Here is a 27253-nt window from a genome sequence, read left to right as displayed (position 1 = left end):
TACAGATATACTATTTTAGGCTAACTATTTTGTGCAGTGGTTGGAACACGCGCATCTCACCTAGATCAATACAGTTCATTTCCTGTTCCCAGCCACATGTGAGTTTGGTCACCATACCAGACAACTGAGGTTTCCTCTGGGCACTATGGCTCCCCTACCACACAATAACACTAATAATTTAAATATATATTTCAGTAAAATACAAATGGCTGGAAATTGCAGATAGAATTCAAAATTTGTCCCATCTTTCATGAGTCAAATAGTTAATAAGGAAGGATTGCCGGGTGGCACTCCAGGTCCTCAAATAATGGATCCTCCTGCGCTGAAGGATCTAATCAACTTTAAAATACACACACACTCAGTTAACCCTTTCAGTGCTGGAACCGAATTTTGAGGGCCTTTGCAAACAGTTCTGTGGCGTCTCATCTGGATTTAAACTGTTTGCTGTTCTTATAGTATTCTTTGAAAAAAAAAATCGAAGAAAATGCTAATTTTAGAATTTCAGCAGACAACATTTTAGCAGACGAAAAATTTCCCAGCATGCAAAGGGTTAATTTTTATTTCTTGGGATAGCAGGTTAACCTGCATTAAAGTGCCCATACTTCAGGACTTACTCTGCCAAAGGCTACAAATTGACCTTTTTTGGCTAAAGAAAATTTCTTACGGCTACAAGTTTTCTGCATTAAAACTTTAAAATTTTCACAAATAAGAGAATGTTGCCATAGCAGAGAGAATTTGCCTAAAGAAATTTTTGATCTGTGGGAAGCCCTGTACTTATTCCAGTAACTGTCAACTGCCCATTTGAGTCTGTGATAGGGGGAGAATGAAATAATTTCATGACCAATCATGACACAAGTTATGTTGCCAGGCCACAAATGGCAACCACAATCCTTAGATTTTTAGTCCTCCCCTGTACTTACTGAGCTAGGCGGCTCTTCTACCACAACAGAGACGAATTGAGAATGTCTCAATAAGCAAACACAAATTTATAGGTTTTAACATGGACACATTTCAAACTGAAAAAGAAGGCTCGGCAAAATCTCATTTTGGCTTCCTTCTCCACTTTTGAACAAGCTTTTTGACACCACTGTTAAGGAATTATATACATGTAGCGATTTCTGTCAAATATCACTTGTCCGTTCATACTCTGGAGCTATACAAACAATTCATTTTCCTGACAAGAGGCATAATAATGGTACATGCTGAAATCCTAAGTGAACATTTGATTCCAAGTACAAATTTAAAGCCACACACCTTGAAATGAAATACATGTTAATCAATACATATAGATGGAATTTCAAAGTGTGCAAAATTGTCATTAAATCTATAGCCTTGTTAGCAAGTAATTTTTATTTATTTTTTAATTTTAAAACCAAAAGTAGGATTTCTATATGTATACGTCCATTTTGACAAACGCGATTATAAACGCGTCCATTTTGACAAACGCGATTATAAACGCGATTATATTTAAGTTTTAAAGCGCAAAAAAGATGGATTTTTACCTTGTAACCACCAGATATATTCTAATTGGCATAGATAAAATTAAATCTATAGCCTAGTTGGCAAGTGATTTTTTATTTTTCAAACGGTAACGCTTTTAAAACTGTAAGTAGGATTTCTAGACGTATACGTCCATTTCGACAAACGCGATTATTTTTAAGTTTTAAAGCGCAAAAAAGACAGATTTCTACCTTGTAACCACCAGATTCTGATATATTCTAATTGGGATAGATAAAATATGTTTCTTATTTATACCTAAATTTACTATGCCATGTATTTCATTTCAAGCGTATATCCAATCCTAAGTCTCCATCTGATCCTAAGTAAGTGTACATCCAATCCTTCAATCCTGATTTTGCATCCAACTCAAACAATAATATGATCATAAGCGTACTTAGTACATCATATTCCAAGTTCTAGTATACAGCCAAACTTAATTGTACATTTGATCTGTAGTGTGCACGATATACAAAGTATTCAGCTAAATTTAAGTGTACATTTGATTCTAAACCCGAATGATAAACAAAGTGTACAACCAAACTGAAGTGTACATTAGATCATAAATGCGAATGATAAACAAAGTGTACAGCAAAACTTTGATGTGCATCTGATTCTAAGTGTGAATGATGTACAAAGTGTACAGCTAAACTTATGTGTACATCTGATGCTACTTGGGCATGATATAAAAAGTGTGCAGCGAAACTGTGTGTATATCGATTCCTAAGTGTTCATAGCCCTTGGTGTATTTAGATTTTACTTGTATAAAAGCACATAACATTTAAAGTAAATGGATTGGAAATCGCTTTATGATATATAAATAACAAACACACATTATAAGAATAAATGAGTATTTTGAAAAGATAACAGTAACGCACTCAATATCATGGCAAACCTTTCTGCAATTAAAATATTGCACAGTATGTCATGAATCGGGAATTACATAGTGCAGCAAACATGAAAATACCATCCGTTGGGAATTTTCGGGACTTTACTTAGGGAAAAATATGTTTGGCAAATAACGCACAGGAGAACAAGATAATAAAAGCATTACAATTTACATTCATAAACCCTTAGAACAATAATTGATTCATATTAAAAAACATTATATTTTCAATAAATGTTTGCAGTAAAAAAGCTCATATATTCTATCTCAGTTTCTAATGTCTTGAGTATTGGAGAGGTTTAAATTAATCACATATGTCACCATTATACTACCTAGGACAGAATTATTTCATCCATTATATAAATGCTGATCTGAAAATGTAACACAGTGATATTTTGTAACTTATAATGGATACTTCCCGTATGTTACATTATTTAAAAACTTAGCCAATAATTATTTATTATCTATGATTGTGAGTAAACAAGTTGTTAAACAAATTAAATATTTAAAAAAAAGATAAGTTTGAATTTTCATTACATGCTTCTTCACCCATTGTGCACATTTAAAACAGAAATAACATAGAGAAATGTGCGGTTCTTAAAACATCATAACATTAAAGTACAGGTAAATATGTTATAAAACGGTTTAACAGTTAGAATTATGAACAATATTTTGTACACTGTATGCAACGGTGAGTTAGAAGCTATAAACACTGACTTTCCCAATTAGCCACAGGAAAGCCTAAAATATTCCATGGTCTTCATGGTACAAATCCTGGGTTTAAATAAAACAGCATATCAATTAACAAAAGAAAAATGTTTTGACCTCTGATTCTACCACATGTCTATAGTTATTATAAAGCTGTAAACAACAATAATGTAAAATTTACATAAAATTTGCCTGCAATAAATAAAAGCAAATTGTAAACTTGTATGTATTAAAATATTTTTGTGAAACAAACAATACACTAAACATTAAATAATTTCTTATAACAAAAAAAAACACAAATAAATAAACACACATGGATTTTTTAGTTTGGATTTATGAACCCTGATATGCGCCAAATGTCGTCATAAATAAACAAGAAACATGGCAATATGTCACACAACCAGGTTTTCAACATTTTAAAACGTTTAGTTTCTAAAGGTACCTTTTCACAGATTTTGGCAAATTTTAAAGTTTGTCATTAAATGCTTTATATTGATAAATGTAAACATTGGATAAAAAACAAGAATAAAATTAAAGAAAGAAATAAGTAACCCTAACTGGGCTCGAACCACTGACCCCTAGAGTAAAAGTCTAATGCTTAGACCATTCGGCCATCCGTACCCATATCCTCCTAGTGTCACAAAATATTATGACAATAGCCTGGGGTGGTACTCCAGAAACATCTTAAGTCATTTCTGAAATAATTTCACTTAAGTTCAAAATTTCAATGTTTTGTATTTCTTTACTAAATAAGGAAACACATGTTTTTTTGGTATTCATAAAATAACATTGGCATTATGATGTTATTTAAATGTATATCTTGATGCCAATATATTGCAATATGACATGAAACACTTAAGAAAATTTCCCAATTTAATGATAAGAATAAAATTTAACTTAAGATGCTTCTGGAATACAACCCCAGAACTCTCCAAATTATTCAATATATTCGAGTTGCAACGCTTTATAATTTTCAAGTTTAAAAATCAAAAGATGCATGTAATGGATATTTTAGAGCAACGGGAAATGTTCAGTATTACTGTTTCCTCACAAATATCATAACTACAACGAACATCAATTTTGTGAATCTGAAACAATTTTTTTTATTAATTCAATATACCAAAACATAAAAAGGTCCCTTTAATACAATTTAATTAATTGTGCAGTCTCGAGCTAAAAACTGCATGTACGCTTCCCATATACAACAATTGTACCGTTATACAATACTCGCACAAAAACTACAGATATTCAGCGGGAATAGTTTTTTTCCATTTTTATGAACAGAGACGTTAAAATTGACCCAACTGATCCCAGGTATATTTCCAATCCTATATCCTATGTTTCATCAAGATTTGTCAAATAAAATCAAAGTTTTTAATCAAAAACAACCTGTTTGAGGTTTTCCTATTTTTAGTAACAGTGAACTTGATGTAGCTGGTCCCAAAATCAATCTCGAGCTAAATTTTCATGAAAGCAGACTTAGCTACATACACACACAATTTCAGTGTAATATCTTCATCCAAACTCAAGGTGTTAAGCTGCAGCAGCTTGTATAATTAAACACTTTCCCATTCGGAAGCAACGTGAAAATGGCTATGTACAAACAGCATAAAACCAGAACAGCCTGTGAGTAACTCGCAGTCTGTTCAGGTTTTGTGCTGTTTGCTGCTCATCAGTATCTTAGGGTTGGAGATGAAGCCTTAAAAACTTGAATCTAGTAAGAAAGGTCTTTAATTACATTTAACTTTATAAGTGACTACAAACACGTTAAAATACATTATCTAAGTGACAAAGGGTTAAGAGGCAGTTATCTTAATCTTAGTTAAAGCAACATTCACAAAATACAGTCCTAAGGTAGGTCTCCATGCAAGTTTGCTACTTCAAAAGTTGAATCAAAACTTCATTGAAAACCTAGTTAAAATTTGAACCCATTAATGAAGTAATTTACCTTGTACAATTCAAACCAGTCATAAACCGTGGCTGCAACTTGTAAAAATTTTACTCATAATTTGCTGCTCATATCTTGCGAGCATCGAACATGAGTATGGTATATAACATGCAGATGGCCAACTATGGTTCTGGTAGTTCTTACATACACAGCACAAAAGTTATTGGTATGCAACATCTTGAAATTGCTTTTTTTTTCAACACAAAAGATGGAGTTTGTTGTATTTTCCTTAATCATAAGAATTTCAACTAAAGTTTGATTAATGAACGTGTAAAAGATATATGTATTTATACCAAAAGTAAAAGCGCTTATCAACTCTGTGCTCAATTTCAACATTTTCCCACTATATGTACAACTGCTAAAATACTGTTCTTGATAATCGATCAATCAATTGCATGGTTTTCCCGCGGTGGTACGTTTACAGAAATTTCCGTACGATTCTTAAACGATGCACCTTTCCCCGCCACCAGATTATTCCAGGGTTGCTCGGTACTGCTGGAAAATAAAATGTAGACAAAGGCCCCAGTGAGGTAAATAGCTGCTGCGATGTAGAAGATAATCTGCCATTGAGCGCGTGTGTCCTGAAAGTGAATAATATAAAATAAAAATAAAAAGAATTTGAAGAAAAGTTTATGCAGTTGTTACAAATGATGAATTAATATACCATTGTTACAAGTGTGTAAGAAATTAATATGCGATTGTTAAAAATGGTATACAATACATTAATATACAATCGTTACAATTGATGTATAAGAACTTAACATACCATTATAACAAATGGTGTATGAGAAAATAATACCAAATTGTATAAAATTATGTTAAAGAAATGTTGACACAGTTTTTACTAAAAACGTTTTTTTTACATTATACAATTATTCCAAATAATGCATAATAAATTAATGTAAAATTGTTAAAAAATGTGTTTAATAAATTAATAAATAAAATGGAACAAATGTTTTTTCTAGACCCTATTCAGAACATTTTGTATGGCTTTAAAAAGATTAAACTTACTACTTTTGTAATTGAAATAAACATGCATTAATCATGATTAATATATACATATCATATTGAATACCAAACATGTTTGTCAGACAATCCCAACAGATTATATAATGTACTGTAACATTTATTATTTGTGATAATTTTGATTGATGAAATATCCCGATTGTCCTATTGTGGCACAATGGATATGGTGTCCGTCTAGCAACTGGGAGGTCATGGGTTGAATGCCCAGCGTGGGAGCATTCTTTTGATTTCACCCAGAGACAACAAGTACTGGTTCTACCCAAGAAAAGGACTTGAAAGCATAAGCCTAATAAGCCTACGGCTTTTGATGCAATCGAGCTCAAATAAATAGGTTTAAACTAAATTAACCTTAATAGACTGGGACACTCACTTGTTTGGCTGTTAGCCATCCCACGACCTCTGGACCCAAAAAACCAGGGATTGTGCCAAATGTGTTAGAAAACCCCATCAGGACACCTGAAAGTAGTAAAGACATTCATCATCGAAAACATATCCGGGATTGTGGCAAAGCATATGGTTAACACAACAAGTCACTTGAGAGTGGTAAAGGAGAAAACATACCCAGGGATTGTGGCACAGCATATGGTAGACACAATGGGTCACTTGAGATAAGTAAAGACATGCATCATAGAAAACATACCCAGGGATTGTGACTCAGCATATGGTAGACACAACGGGTAACTTGAGAGAAGTAAAGACATGCATCATAGAAAACATACCCAGGGATTGTGACTCAGCATATGATAGACACAGCAGGTAACTTGAGAGAAGTAAAGACATGCATCATAGAAAACATACCCAGCTATTCTGGTACAGCATATGGTAGACACAACAGGTCTATTGAGAGTAGTAAAGACATGCATCATAGAAAACATACCCAGGGATTGTGGCACAGTATAGGGTAGACACAAAAGGTCTAATGAGAGTATATAGACATTTATAATAGAAAACATACCCAGGGATTGTGGCACAGCATATGGTAGACACAGTAGGTCTATTGAGAGTAGTAAAGACATATATTATAGAAAACATACCCAGCTATTCTGGTACAGCATATGGTAGACACAACATGTCTATTGAGAGTAGTAAAGACATTTATTATAGAAAACATACCCAGGGATTGTGGCACAGTATATGGTAGACACAGCAGGTCACTTGAGAGTAGTAAAGACATGTGTCATAGAAAACATACCCAGGGATTGTTGCAAAGCAAATAGTAGATACAACATGTCAGTTGAGAGTAGTAAAGACATACATCATAGAAAACATACACAGGGATGATGGAACAGCATATGGTAGACACAACAGGTCTATTGAGAGTAGTAAAGTCATATATTATAGAAAACATACCCAGGGATTGTGGCACAGCATATCGTAGACCCTACTGGTCACTTGAGAGTAGTAAAGACATACATCATAGAAAACACACCAATGGACTCACGAATTTGCTGCATCCGACAAAATTTTATATGAATGTAAAGCAATACAAAATCAGTGCTTTGATGAGAGTTCGAGACAACCGGAAATTTGAGCCAAGCGAGTTTGAGCCATCGTGTTTTGACTGTAGTGTCATTAATCTTTTTTTTTTTTTTTTTTTTTTTTTTTTTTTTTGAATTTATAGCGTTTATTCACCTCCATACATTACAAAGTGTATCATTAGTTGTCATGTTATTCTGTTAGTATATAATATAGTTGTTTAACAATTCAAATGAATAATATAATAGAGGTATATAAAATCCATGCATTCCATTATATAGACACAATCCTACAGTTCACACATACACAGACACATACATGCGATGTTATGAAACAAAAAACAACAACAATTGTTTGGACTTCAGAAAAACATAAGCTTTAATCAAACGTTTTGACTTCAGACAATTAAAAACATTAATCAAACGACCATGGTATTAAATATTTTAAGTAAACAACACAATTTACAATAACACTGTTCTATTGATCTACAAAAAGTTTTACAATTGACCAGTTAAGTAGTTTCTTTTCTTTACATTTAGTATTAGATTGAATCTCCCATGCTACGCAAAGATAATTATTCAGCCCCCTTATTGAAGGTAATAGACCCTTTCTCTGGCATACAAATATATACTTTTTAATTTCAAGAATAAGAATATTAATATCAGTCATGTTAATACTTGTACAACCAAATAACATTGTTTGACATGAAATATCAGTACATTTTTGCACATTATGGGATCTTAAAAAGTCTACAACATAATTAACAATTCTCTTTGTGAAAATGCAGTCCCAGAATATATGTAATAGGGTTTCTTCATTTTCTTTACAGAAAGAACATAAATTGTCATGAACAATGTTCATTTTAAATAACAAAGATTTGGTTCCTAGGATTCTGTGAACAATTCTTGTCTGGAACCACTGAGTGTAAGTGTCTTTAGATATAATAAAAACAAGTGCATGCACTTTTGTCCATTCAACGTTATTAAAAGTGTATTCCATTTTAAATGGCAAGTGGGTATATCTGTATTATAGCTAAAACATTTATAGACAAGTTTGTTTTGATTATATCCAAATACAATGTTATTCAAGTAAAATGATATAAATGCACATTGTATATTTGGCTTTTTAATAAATGGAAGTCCTGATAGTCTGATAAATGCATTCACAGTTCTAATTAAACTTTCATAAAAAAGAAAGTTAATTTTAACGCCAATGAGAGTTTCTAATACAGATTGTTTTAAAAATTCTCCAGAAGTGCACATTATATCTCTTACATATCTAATTCCCCTATCATACATTTTTTTGTTATATATAATATTCCCACCTATCTTAAAATTGTGGTTATAAAATAACGGCATATCAAGGATATCTTCACACTTACTGACATTTTGTTTATTAATATACTCAATGTAACATGTAAGGACATCTCTCCAAAAACAATTTTTTAAACTTATCATAATTTTTTCTATGTATTTTTTTCCCAAATTAAACATTTTCTTCACATCAAACATAGAATATACAAGTTGGAAACATTTTCCATTACTTGATACAATTTTCCTTAACCATGTCATTTTCATAGTTTTTTCAAAAGCATATATATCAGTCATGGCAACTCCTCCATCATCATATGATTTAATAGCAATAGTTTGTTTAATTTTTGCTGGTCCATCCCATATAAAATTGGAAAAAAGGCTATTTATTTGTTTTAAAACTTTTTCTCCTGGGCTAGGAAGAGCTACAAACAGGTGTGTAAAAAGGGGAAGTAGTAGTGATTTAACAACTGTTATCTTTCCTAGGGGTGTTAAATTTCTTCTTTTCCAAAAATTTATGATATTGTGCAGCTTTTCCAGTTTACTCGTGAAGTTTATTTCTATTATTTTCTTTAAATCAACATCAAATAATATTCCTAAAACTTTAAAGTTTGTTGTGCCCCAGACTAGTTTATATTTAGTTTTTATTGATTGTATGCTAAACTTTTTGGAGCCAATCCATATAAGGTTTGTTTTGTCATAATTGATTTTCAATCCAGAACATAAGGCAAAGTTATTTAAAAGATCGAGGGTAGCATAAAGGGAAACATCTGTGCCATCCAGAAAAAGAGATGTATCATCAGCAAACTGAGAAATTTTATATTCAATATTTTCTATCACTATTCCTTTAATTTCATTACAATTTCTTATTTTAATTGCCAAAATTTCAGCACACAGAATGAAGATATAGGAACTTATTGGATCTCCTTGTCTGCAACCTCTTTGAATTGTTATAAATTCTGACAAAAACCCATTGATTTGAATTGCCGTCAAGGTATTATGTAGGAAAAGTGAAATCCATTTTTTCAATGTTGTACCAAAATTAAAATAATCTAATGTTTTTTCTATAAAATCAAATTCAAGGGTATCGAACGCCTTTTCAAAGTCGATGGTCATCAAGAGTCCAGGGATATTGTTATCTTCTGTATATTGCATAATGTCATATAAAAGTCTGGTATTCTCACCAATATATCTGCCTTTAATAAATCCTGTCTGATCTTTAGAAATAAGAGTATCAAGGATAGTTTTTAATCTGTTAGCAATAGTCCCAGATGCAAGCTTGTAAACTACATTTAAAAGTGTTAATGGCCTTAGGTTTTTCAAAAAATGTCTGGGTTTATTATCTTTAGGTATACATGTGATTATACCTTGTTTTTGAGTAATTGACATGGTTCCAGAGGTAAAACCATAGTTGAGGCTTCTCACTATAAAGTGGCCTAAATCTTTCCAAAAAACTTTAAAAAATTCTGCTGTAAAACCATCTGATCCTGGGCTTTTGTCATGCTTCATATTTTTTAAAGTAATTAATATTTCCTTAAGTGTAAGAAGGCCTTCTAATGATTGAGATTGTTCAGTGTTTAATTTAATTGTGTTTATTTCTTTAAGGTCATCATGTACATTATAAGAGTCATTAAAGACAGACTTTGTATACAATGTTTTGTAAAATTGGGCAGCTTCTTTTAAAATACTAGGATTATCAAATAGCCGCTGACCTTCATCGTTTTCAATGAAAGGAATGTTTTTATTAGATGCAAATTGTGCTTCCAAATTACAAAAATATTTTGAGGGTTTTTCGCCTTCATCAATCCACTTCGCCTTAGCTCTAATGAAAGCGCCTTTCATTTTCAAGTTTCGAATGCCTATGAGTTCTTGTTGCAAAAGATTGAGCTCTTCAATGTTTTCATTTGTTAACTGTTTTTCAATGTCTTCAATTGCTTTTAAAATATAATATTCTCTTTCTTTTCTCTTTTTGGATTTGAAGCTCGAATATGATATAGTTTTACCTCTGATTTCCATTAATAAAGTTTCTAAAAACAGTTGATCATTTATAGTAAACTGTATTAAATCATTTTCTATAGTGTTAAGATATTCAATGTTATACACAGGTAAGACATATTGTTGCTTAATTTCTTCAATTTTTTGTTTTATACATTGAATATATTCTAGGTCATAAAGTAATGAATTATTAAATTTCCACAGGCCCTTTCCATGTTCTATTTTGCTAAAATTAAATTCCAAAGTGATAGGGGAGTGATCTGATTTGTAGCTAGCATGTATATCAGATTTCCTAATATACTGACTAAAATCATTAGTTGTTAGAAAAAAGTCCAATCTAGCTTGTTGGACAGTGTTAGGCTTTCGCCAAGTGAAACATTTTGTATCCCCGTTTATAACTCTAAAAGTGTCTATTAGATTTTTATCATTGATTACAGAAGATAACAATTCCCTTGACTTCTTATTATTATTCAAAGTTTTATAGTTGGCATAATCAATATTCACGTCAAGTACTAGATTAAAATCTCCACATAAAATATAAGACTCATTACCTATGGTCTCTATTATATTAAAAAGTTGACTATAAAACAAAGGAGTATCAGTATTTGGTCCATAAAGAGTGCACAGAGTCAATCTATGGTGATCTATTGTTAAGTCTAGAATTAATAAATTTCCCTTTATATCTTGTTCTTGATTGTGCACTTTAACATTCAGATTTGTCAAACATTTATTAAATAAAATGCAAACTCCTCTTGAATTAGAAGTGTCATTAATCTAATCTATAACTGTTTAAGCTGTAATCAAATTTACAACATTTAATTATTCACATTGTTTGTTACTTTTAAGTATTATTATGTGGATGTTCGTTTTGTTAATCGGTGGCTTAATTTTATTTTTCACCATTGGATTAGACTGACTGTGGAAGTCTTTTTGTTCAGTTGAAATCATGAGATCAGATTCTTTAGAAATAGAAAATGTGCCAAGAAAATATCATGCACTGAGTCATTGATGATAGCAGTAAATACAATAATTTACCGGCAAAGTTTGGTGAGAGGTCAATGTGGTTCACCTGGAAGCCCCCCATGGTGAACCCGCCCGCGGTCAGACACAGGCACAGCATGACAACAATGGCAGCGTGGTTACAGCCCGCAAACTGGATGCAAATCATTATCACGCCTGGGGTGGCCAGTCCTATAGAATTAAAATCATTGTTTTATATACACCAATTCTTAATGTACACAATTATGGTAGAAATAATTGTATTTAAATATCGCTCTTATAAAGCGGGGCTTAAAGAATGTGGGGTAAGTGTTGTCCCAGATTAGCCTGTGCAGATTGCACAGGCTTATCAGGGAGGACACTTTCTGTATATACCTGATTTTTGCTAGGAAGAGACTTTCTGGTAAAGCAGGAAGTGTGGTCCCTAATTAGCCTGCGCAGATAAGCAGGAAGTGTGGTCCCTATTTAGCCTGTGCACACTTTATAGGGTAACCTGGGACAACCCTTTACACACATGCATTATACTCCATTTTCCCCAAGCAAGACTCAAATCTATTTATAACAATGCTTATTGACCTAATGCAACATGAGATTAACCCTTTGCATGCTGGGAAATTTGTCGTCTGCTAAAATGTCGTCTGTGAATTTCTAAAATTAGCATTTTCTTCGATTTTTTTTCAAAGAATATTATCAGAATAGCAAACAGTTTGGATCCTGATGAGACGCCACGTTCTGTGGCGTCTCATCTGCATCCAAACTGTTTGCAAAGGCCTTCAAAATTCGGTTCCCGCACTGAAAGGGTTAAGGAGTTTATAGCAAGAAAACTAAACATATAAACAGATGCACTTTAATCATGCCACAATACATGTAGTATCCCTAAACATTTGCCACTTGCAAAATGACGGATAATTATAGTCAAATTTTTAGAATAGCTATGCATTTTTGAGGAAATTACCAAATATGTCCCTTAAGACAGAAACTTTTAACTTTACCACATTACCTGAAATGCAATTGCTAATACAAATTAAGCGTTAGTAACTTGGCTAAGTAGAACCTGTTTTTTTGTGTTGTTTAGAGAAAGCTCATTTGAAGGAACATTTACAAAATTGAAGTCTCTAAGTAAGTTGCATGTAGCCATTTAGGCAGTAAACAGCTCTCTAGTAAAATGTATGTGTAGTTTTAAAACAATTTGTTCCATTCCTTTACATATGGATTCCATTTCAATACCATACATCAGTTTACTAAGATATAACTTTTGAGTTGTCAATGTTTATCAGGCAATAAACAAATATATCTTTGAAGAAGCATTAGAGCACAAGTCTGGGAAAGTGGGGCTTAACGCATGTGCGTAAAGTCTTATCCCAGATTAACCTGTGCAGTCTGCACACGCTAATCAGGGACGACACTCTGTATGGTATTATTCATTAAAACAAAGCCTCTTCTTAGCAAATTACCAAAGTTTCATATCATTTTAGCCTACGCAGACTGCACAGGCTAATCTGTAACGACACTTTACTCACATGCGTTAAGCCCCGTTATCCCAGAACGAGGCTCATTATTTCACATTCAACTCACCGAAGAATGTAAATGTTCGCCTCGTGGATCTTGTTGAGAGGTATCCATTACGTCGTAGGAAGTCTGCAAAGATTCCCGACACGTTCTGTCCGAACCAACAGCCAAGGTACGGCAAAGCTGAGAGAAGACTGTTCTGAAAACAAACAGAGGCAGGGATCACAAATTAAATGTCGCTCCCAAGCCATAATGCGCTAAAAATGACAATGTTTGTATTATCATTTACCCTTTTCCCGACTTATGACTGGCTATGAGTATTTATGGCATCGGGAGGCCTCTAGATTGTTTATATACTGTAGCCTTTATAAAAAAAATTCTATGTGCCTATGGTACCAAGTCTGAACGGTATTTCTTCAAGAACACATTCATACCTTATCCATACCAACATAGTAGTTTAATGCAAGTAACGCAATGAGCATTTAACTTTTCCAGCAAATGTCAAAATTTTATGATTAACGTTCTTCCTGTTTTATCCTTGCTTTTAACTTCATTCCCAATATGCATGTAAGCCTATAAAAACTTGTCCATATAACTGGTCAATCAAATATTTATTTGCAAGTAACGCAGTGATACATTTTGATTTTAACTATTTGAGTCATTGTTCACTGCATTTATGTTTTGTTTACCATGCTACGCCTGAAAAATTAATGCCAGACTGGTTACGATTTATTGTGAATGCACAATAATTACAACAAGCAAAACCAGTCTGCTCCATTTTGTGTCAAACTAAGAGCCTGAATTCTAGCTGAAAATGTTGGAGCCTAGACCGTATCTTGGAAAAAGAGTTCCATACCTCCTACCAAATGTTTTCCACTCAAATTCAAGTAAATCTCAAAATAACCATTGCAGCTTAAAAGTCATGGAAATCCCCTAAATCGCGGAAGATTCTCATCCATGAAATGTACAAGTTGTACTGAAATGTGAAGTTCATAGCCAGGTCTGCATGTAAGATATCTACACACTCACAGCTTGAGTGTAATACTCTGATGCAAACTTATTTTTAAAGTTATTTAGAGAAAACCATTCTTCAATTCTTAGTAAAAGGATTGACCCTTGACTCAGTTGGCTTCAGATGCGATAACATGCCAGTTCTGCATGTAAGCTGGTCTCAAACAAAATTTCAGTAAAATTGCTTCTACAAAACTGAAGTTGTTTTTAGCAAAAATTATATTGGCCTTTACAAGACTGGCCCCAAATGCAAACCAAAGCTATGTATGCATGTAAGCTACCTTCAAACACATTTCCAGTAAAATGCATCCATTCAAATTAAATTTATTAATTGGAAGCCATTTTTCTATCTTTAGTGACAACGACCTTGACCTCAGTACTACAAAATACCATCCCGATCTAGATCTTTAGGCAGGCTGGCTTTATCCGAATTTTGTAAAGATTGGTCCTTGCAAATAAAAGTTGCAAGAAACCACCTGCTTGACTACAACGGCCAGTATGCATTACCAACCACCTGCCATAACCCTGGGAATACATTAACCAGGACAATGAATATAGTTGAAAACCTGGTTAATAACTTAAACAAGGACACCAAGAATTGTTTCTACTTAGGCTTTTAACGAATGAAGCTTAAATAAATAGGTTTCAACTAAACTAAGTTAAACACAAACAATTAAATCATCAAATCACATGATAAATGATCATACAGTTTGTATGTCGAATTTCAGGACATTCTTCATGTAGCTAGGCAGAGTGGTCAACAAGGTGTAGAAACCCCAGTTGTTGGCGAAATGTGCAACGTTGATGGCCCAGACCGCGCGACATCGAAAAATATGCAACCAAGGGGTGGGAAGATGCTGAAATATATATGCTTGTTGTGGTGTAGCTTGTACTTTTATGGCAGTTAACACTTTATCACTCAGATACGCAGAGCTCCAGATAAGAGGCATATCTGCGTATTTAGGCATTGAAAACATAAAAAAACGCAATAAAAATCGGCCCAGTACATAACAAAACGCATTACAAATCTTGGTACGTATTTTTAATCGATTAAAGTGCGTAACCGGTTTAACCAATAATCTAGTTGAGTTTTAAGTGTAGTTAACCTTTGAATCAAAAGTAAGTCAATCAAAATAAGCTTGCAATAAAATTGCGGCCCTTCATGTTTGTGGATCAAAAAATGGGACGTTTTAAGCGACTATTTACTTTGTCAGTTTTCTACGGAAATGGAAAATACCTCTAAATATTCCTAAATACCCTTTATGGCTGAAACAAAGGAGTAAAATACGCTTTAACAATAATATCAGGGGGTAAAATACCCTTTAGACTAAATCCTTATCTGGAGCTCTGCAGATACGCACTTTGACATGTCTGTGGTCCTTTAGAAATCCAATTAAATTTAAGACCTTTCTTACTTAATTCATGTTTTAAAGGCTACATTTTCTACCCTAAGGTGCTGATAAGCAGCACCCAGCATATAACATGAAGAGACTGCCAGTTATACCCATTTTCACTTTGTTTCTAAGTGGGAAGAGGTAAAAAAGGAAAAAAAAATGGTTTGTTCATTATTGGTCCCGTGTACAGTATTGTAATAATGCCGATCGTTCAATAAACGTTTCAAATGATTTATTTAAATTCAATCATATTACAAATGCCCAATGGTGATTACAGTTTTTTGTCGTGGTCTGAATAAATTATTCCTGTCAGTAAATTCTAGGAGGATTATCAAATTGATGTGTGTTAGAAAACTTGGCAATTTGATCATTATTGAATGGTAATTTCTGTTACAAATTTGACCCAGGGGTATCCAGCAACCCATTCTAAAACTTAACAAGAGCACCGCATGACAGGTGCCAACACTCGGCTGCTGGTGCAGTTTTTAATAAATGAAAGTTTGTCAGAAGATTTTTTTTAAGAGTCACAGTGACCTTGACCTTTGACCTTGTGACCCAAAAATGGGTGTGGCGTAAGACTCATCAAAATGCAGCTACATATAAAGTTTCAAAGTTGCTGGTGGAAGCAATTTGATTTTAGAGCCACTGTTCAAAACCTTAACAAAATGTTAAGGTTTCAGCACGACACGGACGACACGACACGACACGACGAGCTGGCTATGACAATACCTCTGGTTTTCTCCGAAAACAGCCGAGCTAAAAATGAAGATGAGTCTTAAACTCAATCAAAATCCCTCCAAGTTTGTAGATATACAGGCTTAAAATGGTGCTTATATCATAAACATATTGTCCTAAACAAAGAATAATATGATGCTATGTGTTAAAAGGACTGTCAACCACGACGACCAAGAAAAGAAAAGTTGTAAACTACAGTATTTGTTTACAATTATTAGTTTATATTTATTAAAATATCACGACTGGTATATTACATTACTTGAAAAAAGTTAATATTTTCAGTATATTTGGTAATAAAATTTTGCGATGTGAAATCGAAAGTACAGCTCAAAAGTAGGTGACATTACGATATACACACTATTAATAACCCAAGTACATTGATCATTTTATATATAAAATATATACAATTCACTATGCATGCACAATTTGCATTCCTGGGTTTACCACTTGACAATGATGATCAATCTACTGGCGTTATTTATAGTTAACTGGTAGTTACCTGGTAGACATACCCAGTAAAATTTATTACCGAATATACTGAAAAAATGAAAACTTAACAACTATTTTCAAGTAATGTAAATACCAGTCGTGATATTTTAATCAATATAAACTAATACATGTAATTGTAAAAAATACGGTATTTTTACAACTTTTCTTTTCTTCGTCGTCGTGGTTGACAGTCCCTTTAAGTGCTATGCTAGACATGACATTCAAGTAGTTTAATAACCCTTTACCACTTAGATACATATTTTGATGCATTTGTGGTCCCTTAGAAAGTTAACTTACATTTAAAACCTTTATTACTAGATTCAAGTTTTAAAGGCTTCATTTCCAACCCTTAGATACTGATGACCAGCAAAAAGCATAAAACCTGAACAGACTGACAGTTACTTGAAGGTTGTTCTGGTTTTATACTGTTTGCACTTTGCTTCTAAGTGGGAAAGGGTTAAGTTAATGACAGTTTTAAGAATACAATTTTTTTTAATTTTTAGTCTTCAGGAATACAGGCCCAGCTTGCATATATCTGAATGGAATAAGCAGTTCTAACCTCTTTCTTGCCGACTGATCCCTCAATGTAGTCTCTCTCCTCCTTGGAGATGTGAGGGTGGTCGGCAGGCGTGTTATGGACCAGTAGTATCCAGGCAACAAACCACAGGCACGCTATGCCACCTAGGAAATACAAATAAATTTGTTTAATTGCTATACCCCACCATCTTTTTAATGGGTGCAGTTTCATGTTGATATCTTGTATAGTATCTGAGATATAGCCCTGAAAAGTTACATCATACAAAAACAACAATGGGCAATCACTCTTATTTAAGAAAGTGAAGGGTTATGGCTCTTGAGCATGGCATTTCTCCTTTTTGATATCTGCATGTATACACCCATGATGATTCATGTAAAATTCTTATATAGTTTCTGAGATATAGTCATGACAAGTTTGCGACAGACAGACTGACGGATGGACAAACAGACTGAAAGACAGACGGACTAAGCCAATACTATATCCTTAAGCCTATGGCATGGTACAAAAAGGAACATTTTTGTGGAAAAAGAAACAGCATAACAAAGCTGCAAGATATAGACTAATGGGTCAAAACTTGGAAATATAATACCGGGGTAAAATGAACATTTTTGGGATGAAAAGAGAAAAACAAGCATTTAAAATGCCGTTTAGTGTATCATAATGTGTATCAAACAACGCCTGTTGTGTATCCATGTATCAGTATCCATGCCACATACATGCCATGGCACCTAGGAAATTCATAGAAGTTATACAACCTTTGTGTTTGTTTGTATTTTATTAGACTAACAGCTGCTTTAACAGTACTTTTATCGCTATGTACGGAATTCTTGTGACACTTAATGAAACATATTTCTACACTTTCGATTCGTTATCTGAGACAAACATGAGTTATATAATTACAATAAGTGAGATATATTAAACTATACATCATCACAAATATTCATTAAAACAACCATTTATTTCCTGAAGAAGTGCTTATATAACGATACGCAATGTAAGAAAGTAGTCAGTACAAATGTTCTCACCAAATACATAGAACACTGAAGGCCATCCGCCAAGGAAACCACTGTCACACAGATAGCCTGAGATCGGTAGAGCAAACACTGTCCCCATCTGAGCTCCTGTACGTAACAAAAAAAGTTCCATTGCCTGTCTGATGGTTTTGGACAGAGAATGTTATATTTGGACCAGCATTTTTCTAGTTGTAAATTGTCGAAATGGCTTTGATAAAAATGGTCTTTATCCTCGAGTGCCCTATTTTGACGCTTTTAAGCAGTCTGTTGAAGTTTTGTTGCTTTAACTCGGAATATAGGTCATTAATATTTTAATTTATTACACATTCACCCTTTGTTTACACATTTTAAATGCAATTGATTGTGTAATCAACCAAAATTCATAGATAACGAAATGATGTTATAATTCTGAAATTTGCAAATATGCATATCACTAAATGATGGCCACAAAATCATCAAAAAAAGCTCTGTTACTCTTTTAGAAGTCTATTAGTAGAATATAACCTGCATACGAGAAGCCTGCCAGCTTAGAACGCTCGTAAGTCGGCGCCCATTTTCCCCACATGGCGTGCATAGCAGGAAATGTGACTCCCTGTGCAATATTGATACAACAGTAATCAGTACCATATACAAGTATAGCAGGAAATGTGACTCCCTGTGAAATGTTGATACAACAATGTGACTTCCTGTGAAATGTTGATACAACAATGTGACTCCCTGTGAAATATTGATACAACAGTAATCTGTACCATATACAAGTATAGCAGGAAATGTGACTCCCTGTGAAATGTTGATACAACAATGTGACTTTCTGTGAAATGTTGATACAACAGTGTGACTCCCTGTGAAATGTTGATACAACAATGTGACTCCCTGTGAAATATTGATACAACAGTAATCTGTACCATATACAAGTATAGCAGGAAATGTGACTCCCTGTGAAATGTTGATACAACAGTTATCATTACAATATACAAGTATTTCAGGAAATGTAACTCCCTGTGAAATGTTGATACAACAATGTGACTCCCTGTGAAATGTTAATACAACAGTAATCATTACCATATACAAGTATAGCAGGAAATGTGACTCCCTGTGAAATGTTGATACAACAATTATCATTACAATATACAAGTATTTCAGGAAATGTGACTCCCTGTGAAATGTTGATACAACAATGTGACTCCCTGTGAAATATTGATACAACAGTCATCATCACCATATACAAGTATAGCAGAAAATGTGACTCCCTGTGAAATGTTGATACAACAATTATCATTACAATATACAAGTATTTCAGGAAATGTGACTCCCTGTGAAATGTTGATACAACAATGTGACTCCCTGTGAAATATTGATACAACAGTCATCATTACCATATACAAGTATAGCAGAAAATGTGACTCCCTGTGAAGTATGGATACAACAGTTATCATTACATTATACAAGTATAGCAGGAAATGTGACTCCCTGTAAAATATTGATACAACAGTAATCAATACCATATACAAGTATAGCAGGAAATGTGACTCCCTGTGAAATGTTGATACAACAATTATCATTACAATATACAAGTATTTCAGGAAATGTGACTCCCTGTGAAATGTTGATACAACAATGTGACTCCCTGTGAAATATTGATACAACAGTCATCATCACCATATACAAGTATAGCAGAAAATGTGACTCCCTGTGAAATGTTGATACAACAATTATCATTACAATATACAAGTATTTCAGGAAATGTGACTCCCTGTGAAATGTTGATACAACAATGTGACTCCCTGTGAAATATTGATACAACAGTCATCATTACCATATACAAGTATAGCAGAAAATGTGACTCCCTGTGAAGTATGGATACAACAGTTATCATTACATTATACAAGTATAGCAGGAAATGTGACTCCCTGTAAAATATTGATACAACAGTAATCAATACCATATACAAGTATAGCAGGAAATGTGACTCCCTGTGAAATGTTTATACAACAGTTATCATTACAATATACAAGTATTTCAGGAACGTCATTAAGTTTGAAAGAAGGCGGGTGATTTTTGTGCAGGGAACTTAAAGTATATTTTGAATGAATGAAGCATGTGCGTAAGGTGTCGTCCCAGATTAGCCTGCACAGTACAAACACTGTAATCTGGGACGACACCTTACGCACATGCTTCAAGTCAATAGTTTTCCTAGAAAGAGGCTCTAAATGACAACACAAAAGTTAAACAAGCGACTTTTACTTAATTCAACCAATTGCAGTACAATTAACAATATTCAGCCTGTGCGGAATCCACGAGCTAATCTAGGACAAAACTTTATGAACATGCATTAAGTCCAGTTTCTCCAGAACGAATCTGCTAAACCCTTTCAGTGCGGGAACCGAATTTTGAAGGCCTGTGCAAACAGTTTGGATCCAGATGAGACGCCACAGAACGTGGCGTCTCATCAGGGTCCAAACTGTTTGCTATTCTGATAGTATTCTTTGAAAAAAAATCGAAGACGACAAATTTCCCAGCATGCAAAGGGTAAATATTGCAAAAATATATGTTCGATCAAATTAGAGTATAAAAACAGGACACAATTGAAGTACACATGACAAATTTATAGGGTTCACAAGTGTCACATTAAAATTAGCTCCCCATCAAAAGCTTGACAATAAAATACCATCCAAACTCACCTCTCCAATACCCTCGAAAACCCTTAAAGCTATGAACGCCCCCGGCCCCACGCTCCATCGCGCAGCCAGAGGGGTCAGGAGTGTGAGAATGGCTGTGATGAGAATTCCGAAACCGTACAAGAACTTTGCACCAAATTTCTCTGCGAGAAAGCCACCCGGTACCTGGGTGACGATGTAACCGTAGAAGAACGAGCCCAGGATGTAACCTTGGAGGTCCTTACTCCAGGCAAACTCGCCATCCTGAAACAGAGACACTGGTAAACTCTTTTAGTGCTGGAACCGAATTTTGAAGGCCTTTGCAAACAGTTTGGAACCTGATGAGACACCACCTTCTGTGGCGTCTGTTTGCTATTCTGATAGTATTCTTTGGAAAAAAAATCGAAGAAAATGCTAATTTTAAAAATTCAGCCAACGACATTTTAGCAGACGACAAATTTCCAAGCATGCAAAGGGTTAAATGTTTGATCCAATCTACGCATGTGTTAGAATATGTGAAAATCAGGAGCCTGGGCCCTACAAATACACATTCTCTGTTTTAATTTACAGGAGTGTTATTTTGTTTTGTGTATTACATATTGCACACTTTTTTAATCTAAGCTATGAAGATTTTGTATAAATTGTTATTTTGCCAAGTAAAATGTGAAAAGGAAGCTAAAATCTTACCAGTGTCTTTCACTAAAAATTTTTGGTTAATAATAACTATGCATGTGCGTAAAGTGTCGTCCCAGATTAGCCTGCACATGTAGCCCGGGGTACATGTAAGTATACTTAAGAGTACCCAGGGTACATGTTAGTACCGGTAGTACCAGAGCCGACAATGACCAATCGAGCTTAAGTATACTACAATATATCCCAGGTACATACAATACGCTCGTAGGCTATCCGCCAAACAGGTAATTTTCAGTATATTTTCCGTAGCCCAAGTACTTTGAAGTATTCTTTAGAGTACCCGACTCCAAGGTACTTTCAAGTAGAACCTTATTGACCAATCAAGCTCCACTAAGCATACCCGTGTCTTTGTTGAATTGCTCATATTCTCATCAGGGCATTCATTGCTCATGGTTTTGTTGTCGGTGTTGTTCACTCCCTTCACCATATCTACCATGGCTACGCTAAGGTTGACCCGCATACAGTACACATTGAAGAAGCCCAGGAACGCAAGAAAGGAGAGGGCGTGGCGATATCCCCAACCTGTAACAGAAAATGACAAGTTAAATAGGAAAACTTAACCCTTTACCACTTAGATACGTATTTGATGCATTTGTAGTCCCTTAGAAAGTTACATTAAATTAAAAACCTTTCTTACTGAATTCAAGTTTTAAAGGCTTCATTTCTAAGTCTGAGTTACTGATGAGCAGCAAACAGCATAAAACATGAACAGACTGCGTGCTACTCACAGGCTGTTCTGGATTTATGCTGGTTGCAAAAGCCATTTCCACTTTGCTTTTAAGGGTTAATTTAGACCTATTTATTTTCGCTTGATTGCATCGAAAGCGTTAGGCTTATTGATCCAATCTTGAGTCCATTTCATGTGTAAAACCATTACTTGGTGTCTTTGAGGTAGATCTTAGGAACGCCCCACAGTGGGAAGCAAAACCTTGACCTAATGGCCCCTATAGGCGGAGAACATATCCACTATGCCACGAAGGACCCAACTTGTAGTGTGAGAAACAGTACATGTCCTTTAATAGGGGTAACACATGGTATTTTTGTGAATCTAAAGTCTCACTGCTAAATGCATTGGGATTATATTAAAACAAGACTATTGCGAGGCAATATAATGTCCCCTACCGGCTCCACCATTGTCAGATTTAAAAAAAATAAAATTATTTGTTGCCATAGCAACCAGAATTTTTTAAGTAGGAACAAAATGAAAAGACGTGCATAATCTCCATATTGCCATTTGACCATGTTTCAAGTTTTATTAACAAATATGAAGAACTTTTAAAGTTATCGCAGGATCCAGAAAAGTGTGACAGACAGACAGACTCACAGACCTCAAACAGTTAACCATAAGTCCCCTTCGGTGAAACTGGTAGGGGACAATAAAAATAACCTTAGGTTTTCAAGTGACTCTATCTTTAAAGTTAGATACAATATGTCTAAGCTATTGTGTTAAGCCGACACAATGGTGTTGTGATTATATTACATAAGATGCAACCATGGGTGTTTTAGTGACTACATCTTTAACAATCAAAGTCTCACTGCCAAGGGAGTTGTGCTTGTATAAAAGTTATAATATCAGCTTTTGAGCAGGCAAATGTTCACTTAAAAGGGCGAATACTTTGATAACGAGTGGGCTATATCAGACTTTGGCTTATTAAGCCTAAGCAATTTTCCGTGAAACCTAAGTAATGGCTTAGAGCTATGGTTAACACTAGTGTTAGGCTAACTCTAACTCTTAAAAAATATTTGAGGTTTGTGGACTGAGGCTGAATAAGCCCACATGTCTTTGATGGATGGTGAAATCTCATTTTGGTTTATAAAAAAGCTATTATTTACTTCCCTGTATATACAATTTTCACTTGTCAATTCATCCTCTGATTCATGAGGAAAATATGGGCCATTGTTTTTTCCACTCTGTCTTTCATAACTTATTCATAAAACTAGTCTAATGGTTTAATGGTTTGAGCATTTATGAGTTACATAATTATCATTTTATTTATATAAAAGTCTAGTTCTTTTTCAAGACTTGAATGCTTTGAGCTTTTATGAGTTCATAGTCATGTCTAGTTCTCCTTAAATGCTTTGAGCTTTTATGAGTACATAGTTATGTCTATTTCTTCTTGAAGGCTTTGAGCTTTTATGAGTAAATAGTTATGTAAAGTTTTTTCTCAAGACTTGAATGCTTTGAGCTTTTATGAGTAAATAGTTATGTCTAGTTCTTTTTCAAGACTTGAATGATTTGAGCTTTTATGAACAGCTCCTAGATTTATTTGCTAGGAGTTTGATTATTTAAACTTACCGTAAAACATATATGTTTTTTGCAAATTCACATCTTACTTGTTCAAAAACAATACATCAGTCCACAAACTTTGGGATACCTTTAAAACTGATCTAAACCTCAAACAACTGGTCAAACTACAGAAAATTTCAAAATGAATTCAAGAAAAAGCTTCCGCATGCAGAATGGGATCACGTAAACAAAATAATCGACGAAGGTCTCCGGACACACAACACCAAACCTTTCTGGACATATGTTAACCCTTAAAGCGCTGGAGCTGAATTTTAAAGGCCTTTGCAAACAGTTTGGATCCAGATGAGACGCCACAGAACGTGGCGTCTTATCAGGATCCAAACTGTTTGCTTTTCTGATAGTATTCTTTGAAAAAAATCGAAGAAAATGCTAATTTTATAAATTCTGCAGACGACATTTTAGCAGACGACAAATTTCCCAGCATGCAAAGGGTTAAGTGGAAGAAGCAGGGTAACCTCAGCATCGCACCTCTCCACTCCAATGGTCACCTAGTCACCGACTCCAAAAGCAGAGCTGCGATCTTAGTGAATCAACTTCAATCAGTTTTTACCAAGGATAATAACTATCAACAGACACCAGTACTCTCAGGCCATGTATCAGAAACATTCCTACACTAGTGATTGGTCAAGAAGGGGTACACAAATAGCTAAAGAACCTGAATGTCAACCAAGCTGGTGGTCCTGATGAAGGCCCTAACATAGTCTTCCAGACCTGTTCTACGGAACTAGCCCAAGCTATCGCCGCTATCTTCCAGCAATCCATCAACTCCAGAGAACTGCCGAAAGATTGGAGGGATGCCAACATAGCACCAGTCTACAAGAAGGGAGACTGTCATGCTGTGGAAAATTACCGTCCTTTATGCCTTACCAGTGTCACCTCCAAACTTCTCGAGCACATCATCTGCCACCACATATTAAACCACCTTGACAAACACAAAGTCCTCACCTTGCTTAATCACAGATTCCGCTGTGGGTACTCCTGCGAAACCCAACTTATAGTAACCACTCATGAACTAATTAACTTTTATGACCAAAACAAACAAGTCAATACCATAATCCTGGACTTCAGCAAGGCCTTCGACACAGTCCAACATAGACGCTTGCTACTATAACTCTAGAACTAGGAAAACCTTCTCTCGCCGATATCAAACTTCCTCACCCGCCAAGAAATGGTTGTGGTTGCTGACAGGTGGAAGTCTCAACAGTTGGCTCTGGAGTCCCTTAAGGGACAGTGTGAATAACGAAATCCTCAAAAGAGTTTAAGCTAATCACTACCTTGGTATTACTTTATCAGAGCACATGGAATGGAAAACCAATATTACAAAGAAATCCAACTCAACTCTTGGATTCCTCAGAAGAAACCTCAGGCACTGCCCTTTAAACTGCCATAGAAACGTGTATCTAGCACTTGTCTGGTCCAAACTTGAATATGCCAGTGTCGTATGGGATCCATTCCACCAAACAGACATTGACCGCCTAGAGCGTGTCCAGCATTCAGCCACAAGGTTCATCACCAGGGACTACCACTCCAGACAACTGAGCTGTGTCACAGACATTCTTCAAAAGCTGGACATCCCACCACTCCAAGACCAATGACGAGCCCACAGGCTGACGCTCTTGAAAAAGCTGGTGAAAGGGCATGTACCAGCCATCCCAACTTAACACTACCTTATAACTCAAAAGCCTAAACGTACAATCAGGGCTAAGAAATACTAGGACTATATACATCAGAACATCGTGTGCGATCAAGTGAACAATAATTCTCAGTGCTTTCAACTATTTACTGCAACAACTAGTACCTTTAAAGACTCTTTCTTTGTTAGAACTATGCCTGAGTGGAATATTTAAACTTAGAGACGATATCGTGAATTCTCAAACTATAGAAACTTTCAAAACCAGTGTATTCAAACATCAATAGTGTCAAATCAGGCACTCACTTCCATCGAGTAAAAGCCAGAATTGGTATCTTCGCAATACCTATCCAGATCCAGATCCAGATAACTACTATTAATAGTTTCTATTAAACGTTTATGCCAACAAAGGTGAGTCACAATCTAGATGAAACAATACAACTCCCAGCTACTGACAGTGACAATCCGGGTTTCTTGGATGTACATATGAACTAATTAGTTCTGTTTGAATGCTTTGAGGTTGTATGAATACAAACGTACAGCTTCCGGAGGATTGCTTTGAGGTTGTATGAGTAGATACGTGCAGCTCCCGGAGGATTCGTATGTCAGATCTACGTCTACGTGTTACTCCCGAGCAATCAATTCTGACTATAACTGGGAGGCGCTGTCAAGAAAACTGTGTTAAAAATAAGATATTAGTGCAGATTAAAAGATGTAAGTTCAAAGATTAAAGTGTGCAAGATTAAAAACATAGTAAGGTGGCCAAACTGTAACTGTCACCAGCCTATCTTTTAAGATATCTATGCTGGGACTGGACTTGACCTGGCATAGGAGACTATTTAATGCCTTAGAAAGTTAGGGTGAAGAAGGAGTTTTGGTGGTTCTGTGTACGGGAATGAGGGATCAGGAAGTTCAAGTTACGGGTAGGGGTGAGGTGGTCATGGTCAACGTAAACAAGGTTATACTGAATTTTATAGAGGAAGATGAGGGAGGTTGAAGGAGTCTGCAGCTTTCTAGGGTGGGCCAACCAAGATCATTATTTAAACACTAAGCTACTTTTGGCAGTTATAGTTGTTACAAACATATCTAGCCGCAGCTCTTTGGACACTTTCTATATTGTAAGTACTAGTATTTAGTAGCTGGGATTTGGATTATTGCAGCTAATGACTGATATGTAGATACTCATACTGCTCAAAGCTTTCAACATGTTCAAGAGTAACTAAGTCGATCACAACTTATATGACATATTCACCTTTTGATGCATCCCTGTTGCCTAATAAAGCTTGTTTCTCATCGTCCTGACTCATGGCTGACATTTCAACTCCGCTCGTCCATATATTTGGGCGATTCAGCATCCGTTTAAATCATTTTTGCTGTGTTCCGTTTTATGTAAACATAACCTTTAACCTGTGCATGTGATACGAGTTACAC

The 27253-nt window shown here is 34.9% G+C and overlaps 1 protein-coding gene across 3 annotated transcripts; it reads right to left on the bottom strand.

Annotated features, from left to right (window-relative positions):
• Window positions 1–2331: 2331 nt before the first annotated feature.
• On the bottom strand, window positions 2332–27253 carry LOC127843063 (sialin-like). Of its 3 annotated transcripts, none has more exons than XM_052372863.1 (11): window positions 27076–27253; window positions 22225–22413; window positions 21216–21455; window positions 19039–19126; window positions 18547–18642; window positions 17543–17664; window positions 15073–15222; window positions 13421–13553; window positions 11882–12037; window positions 6436–6521; window positions 2332–5620 (listed from the first exon to the last, which is right to left on the bottom strand). In XM_052372863.1, the coding sequence occupies exons 1-11, from the start codon at window positions 27175–27177 to the stop codon at window positions 5423–5425; spliced, it is 1560 nt and encodes a 519-aa protein (XP_052228823.1). In that variant the 5' UTR covers window positions 27178–27253; the 3' UTR covers window positions 2332–5422. The 3 variants fall into 3 exon arrangements, with proteins under 3 accessions (XP_052228823.1, XP_052228825.1, XP_052228824.1); XM_052372865.1 differs by having other exon boundaries at window positions 2332–5534; XM_052372864.1 differs by having other exon boundaries at window positions 22225–22406; window positions 27075–27252.

Source organism: Dreissena polymorpha, chromosome 8 (genome assembly GCF_020536995.1).
Source record: "Dreissena polymorpha isolate Duluth1 chromosome 8, UMN_Dpol_1.0, whole genome shotgun sequence".
Taxonomy (NCBI): Eukaryota; Metazoa; Mollusca; class Bivalvia; order Myida; family Dreissenidae; genus Dreissena; species Dreissena polymorpha.
This window is presented reverse-complemented; position numbering and strand designations above follow the sequence as displayed.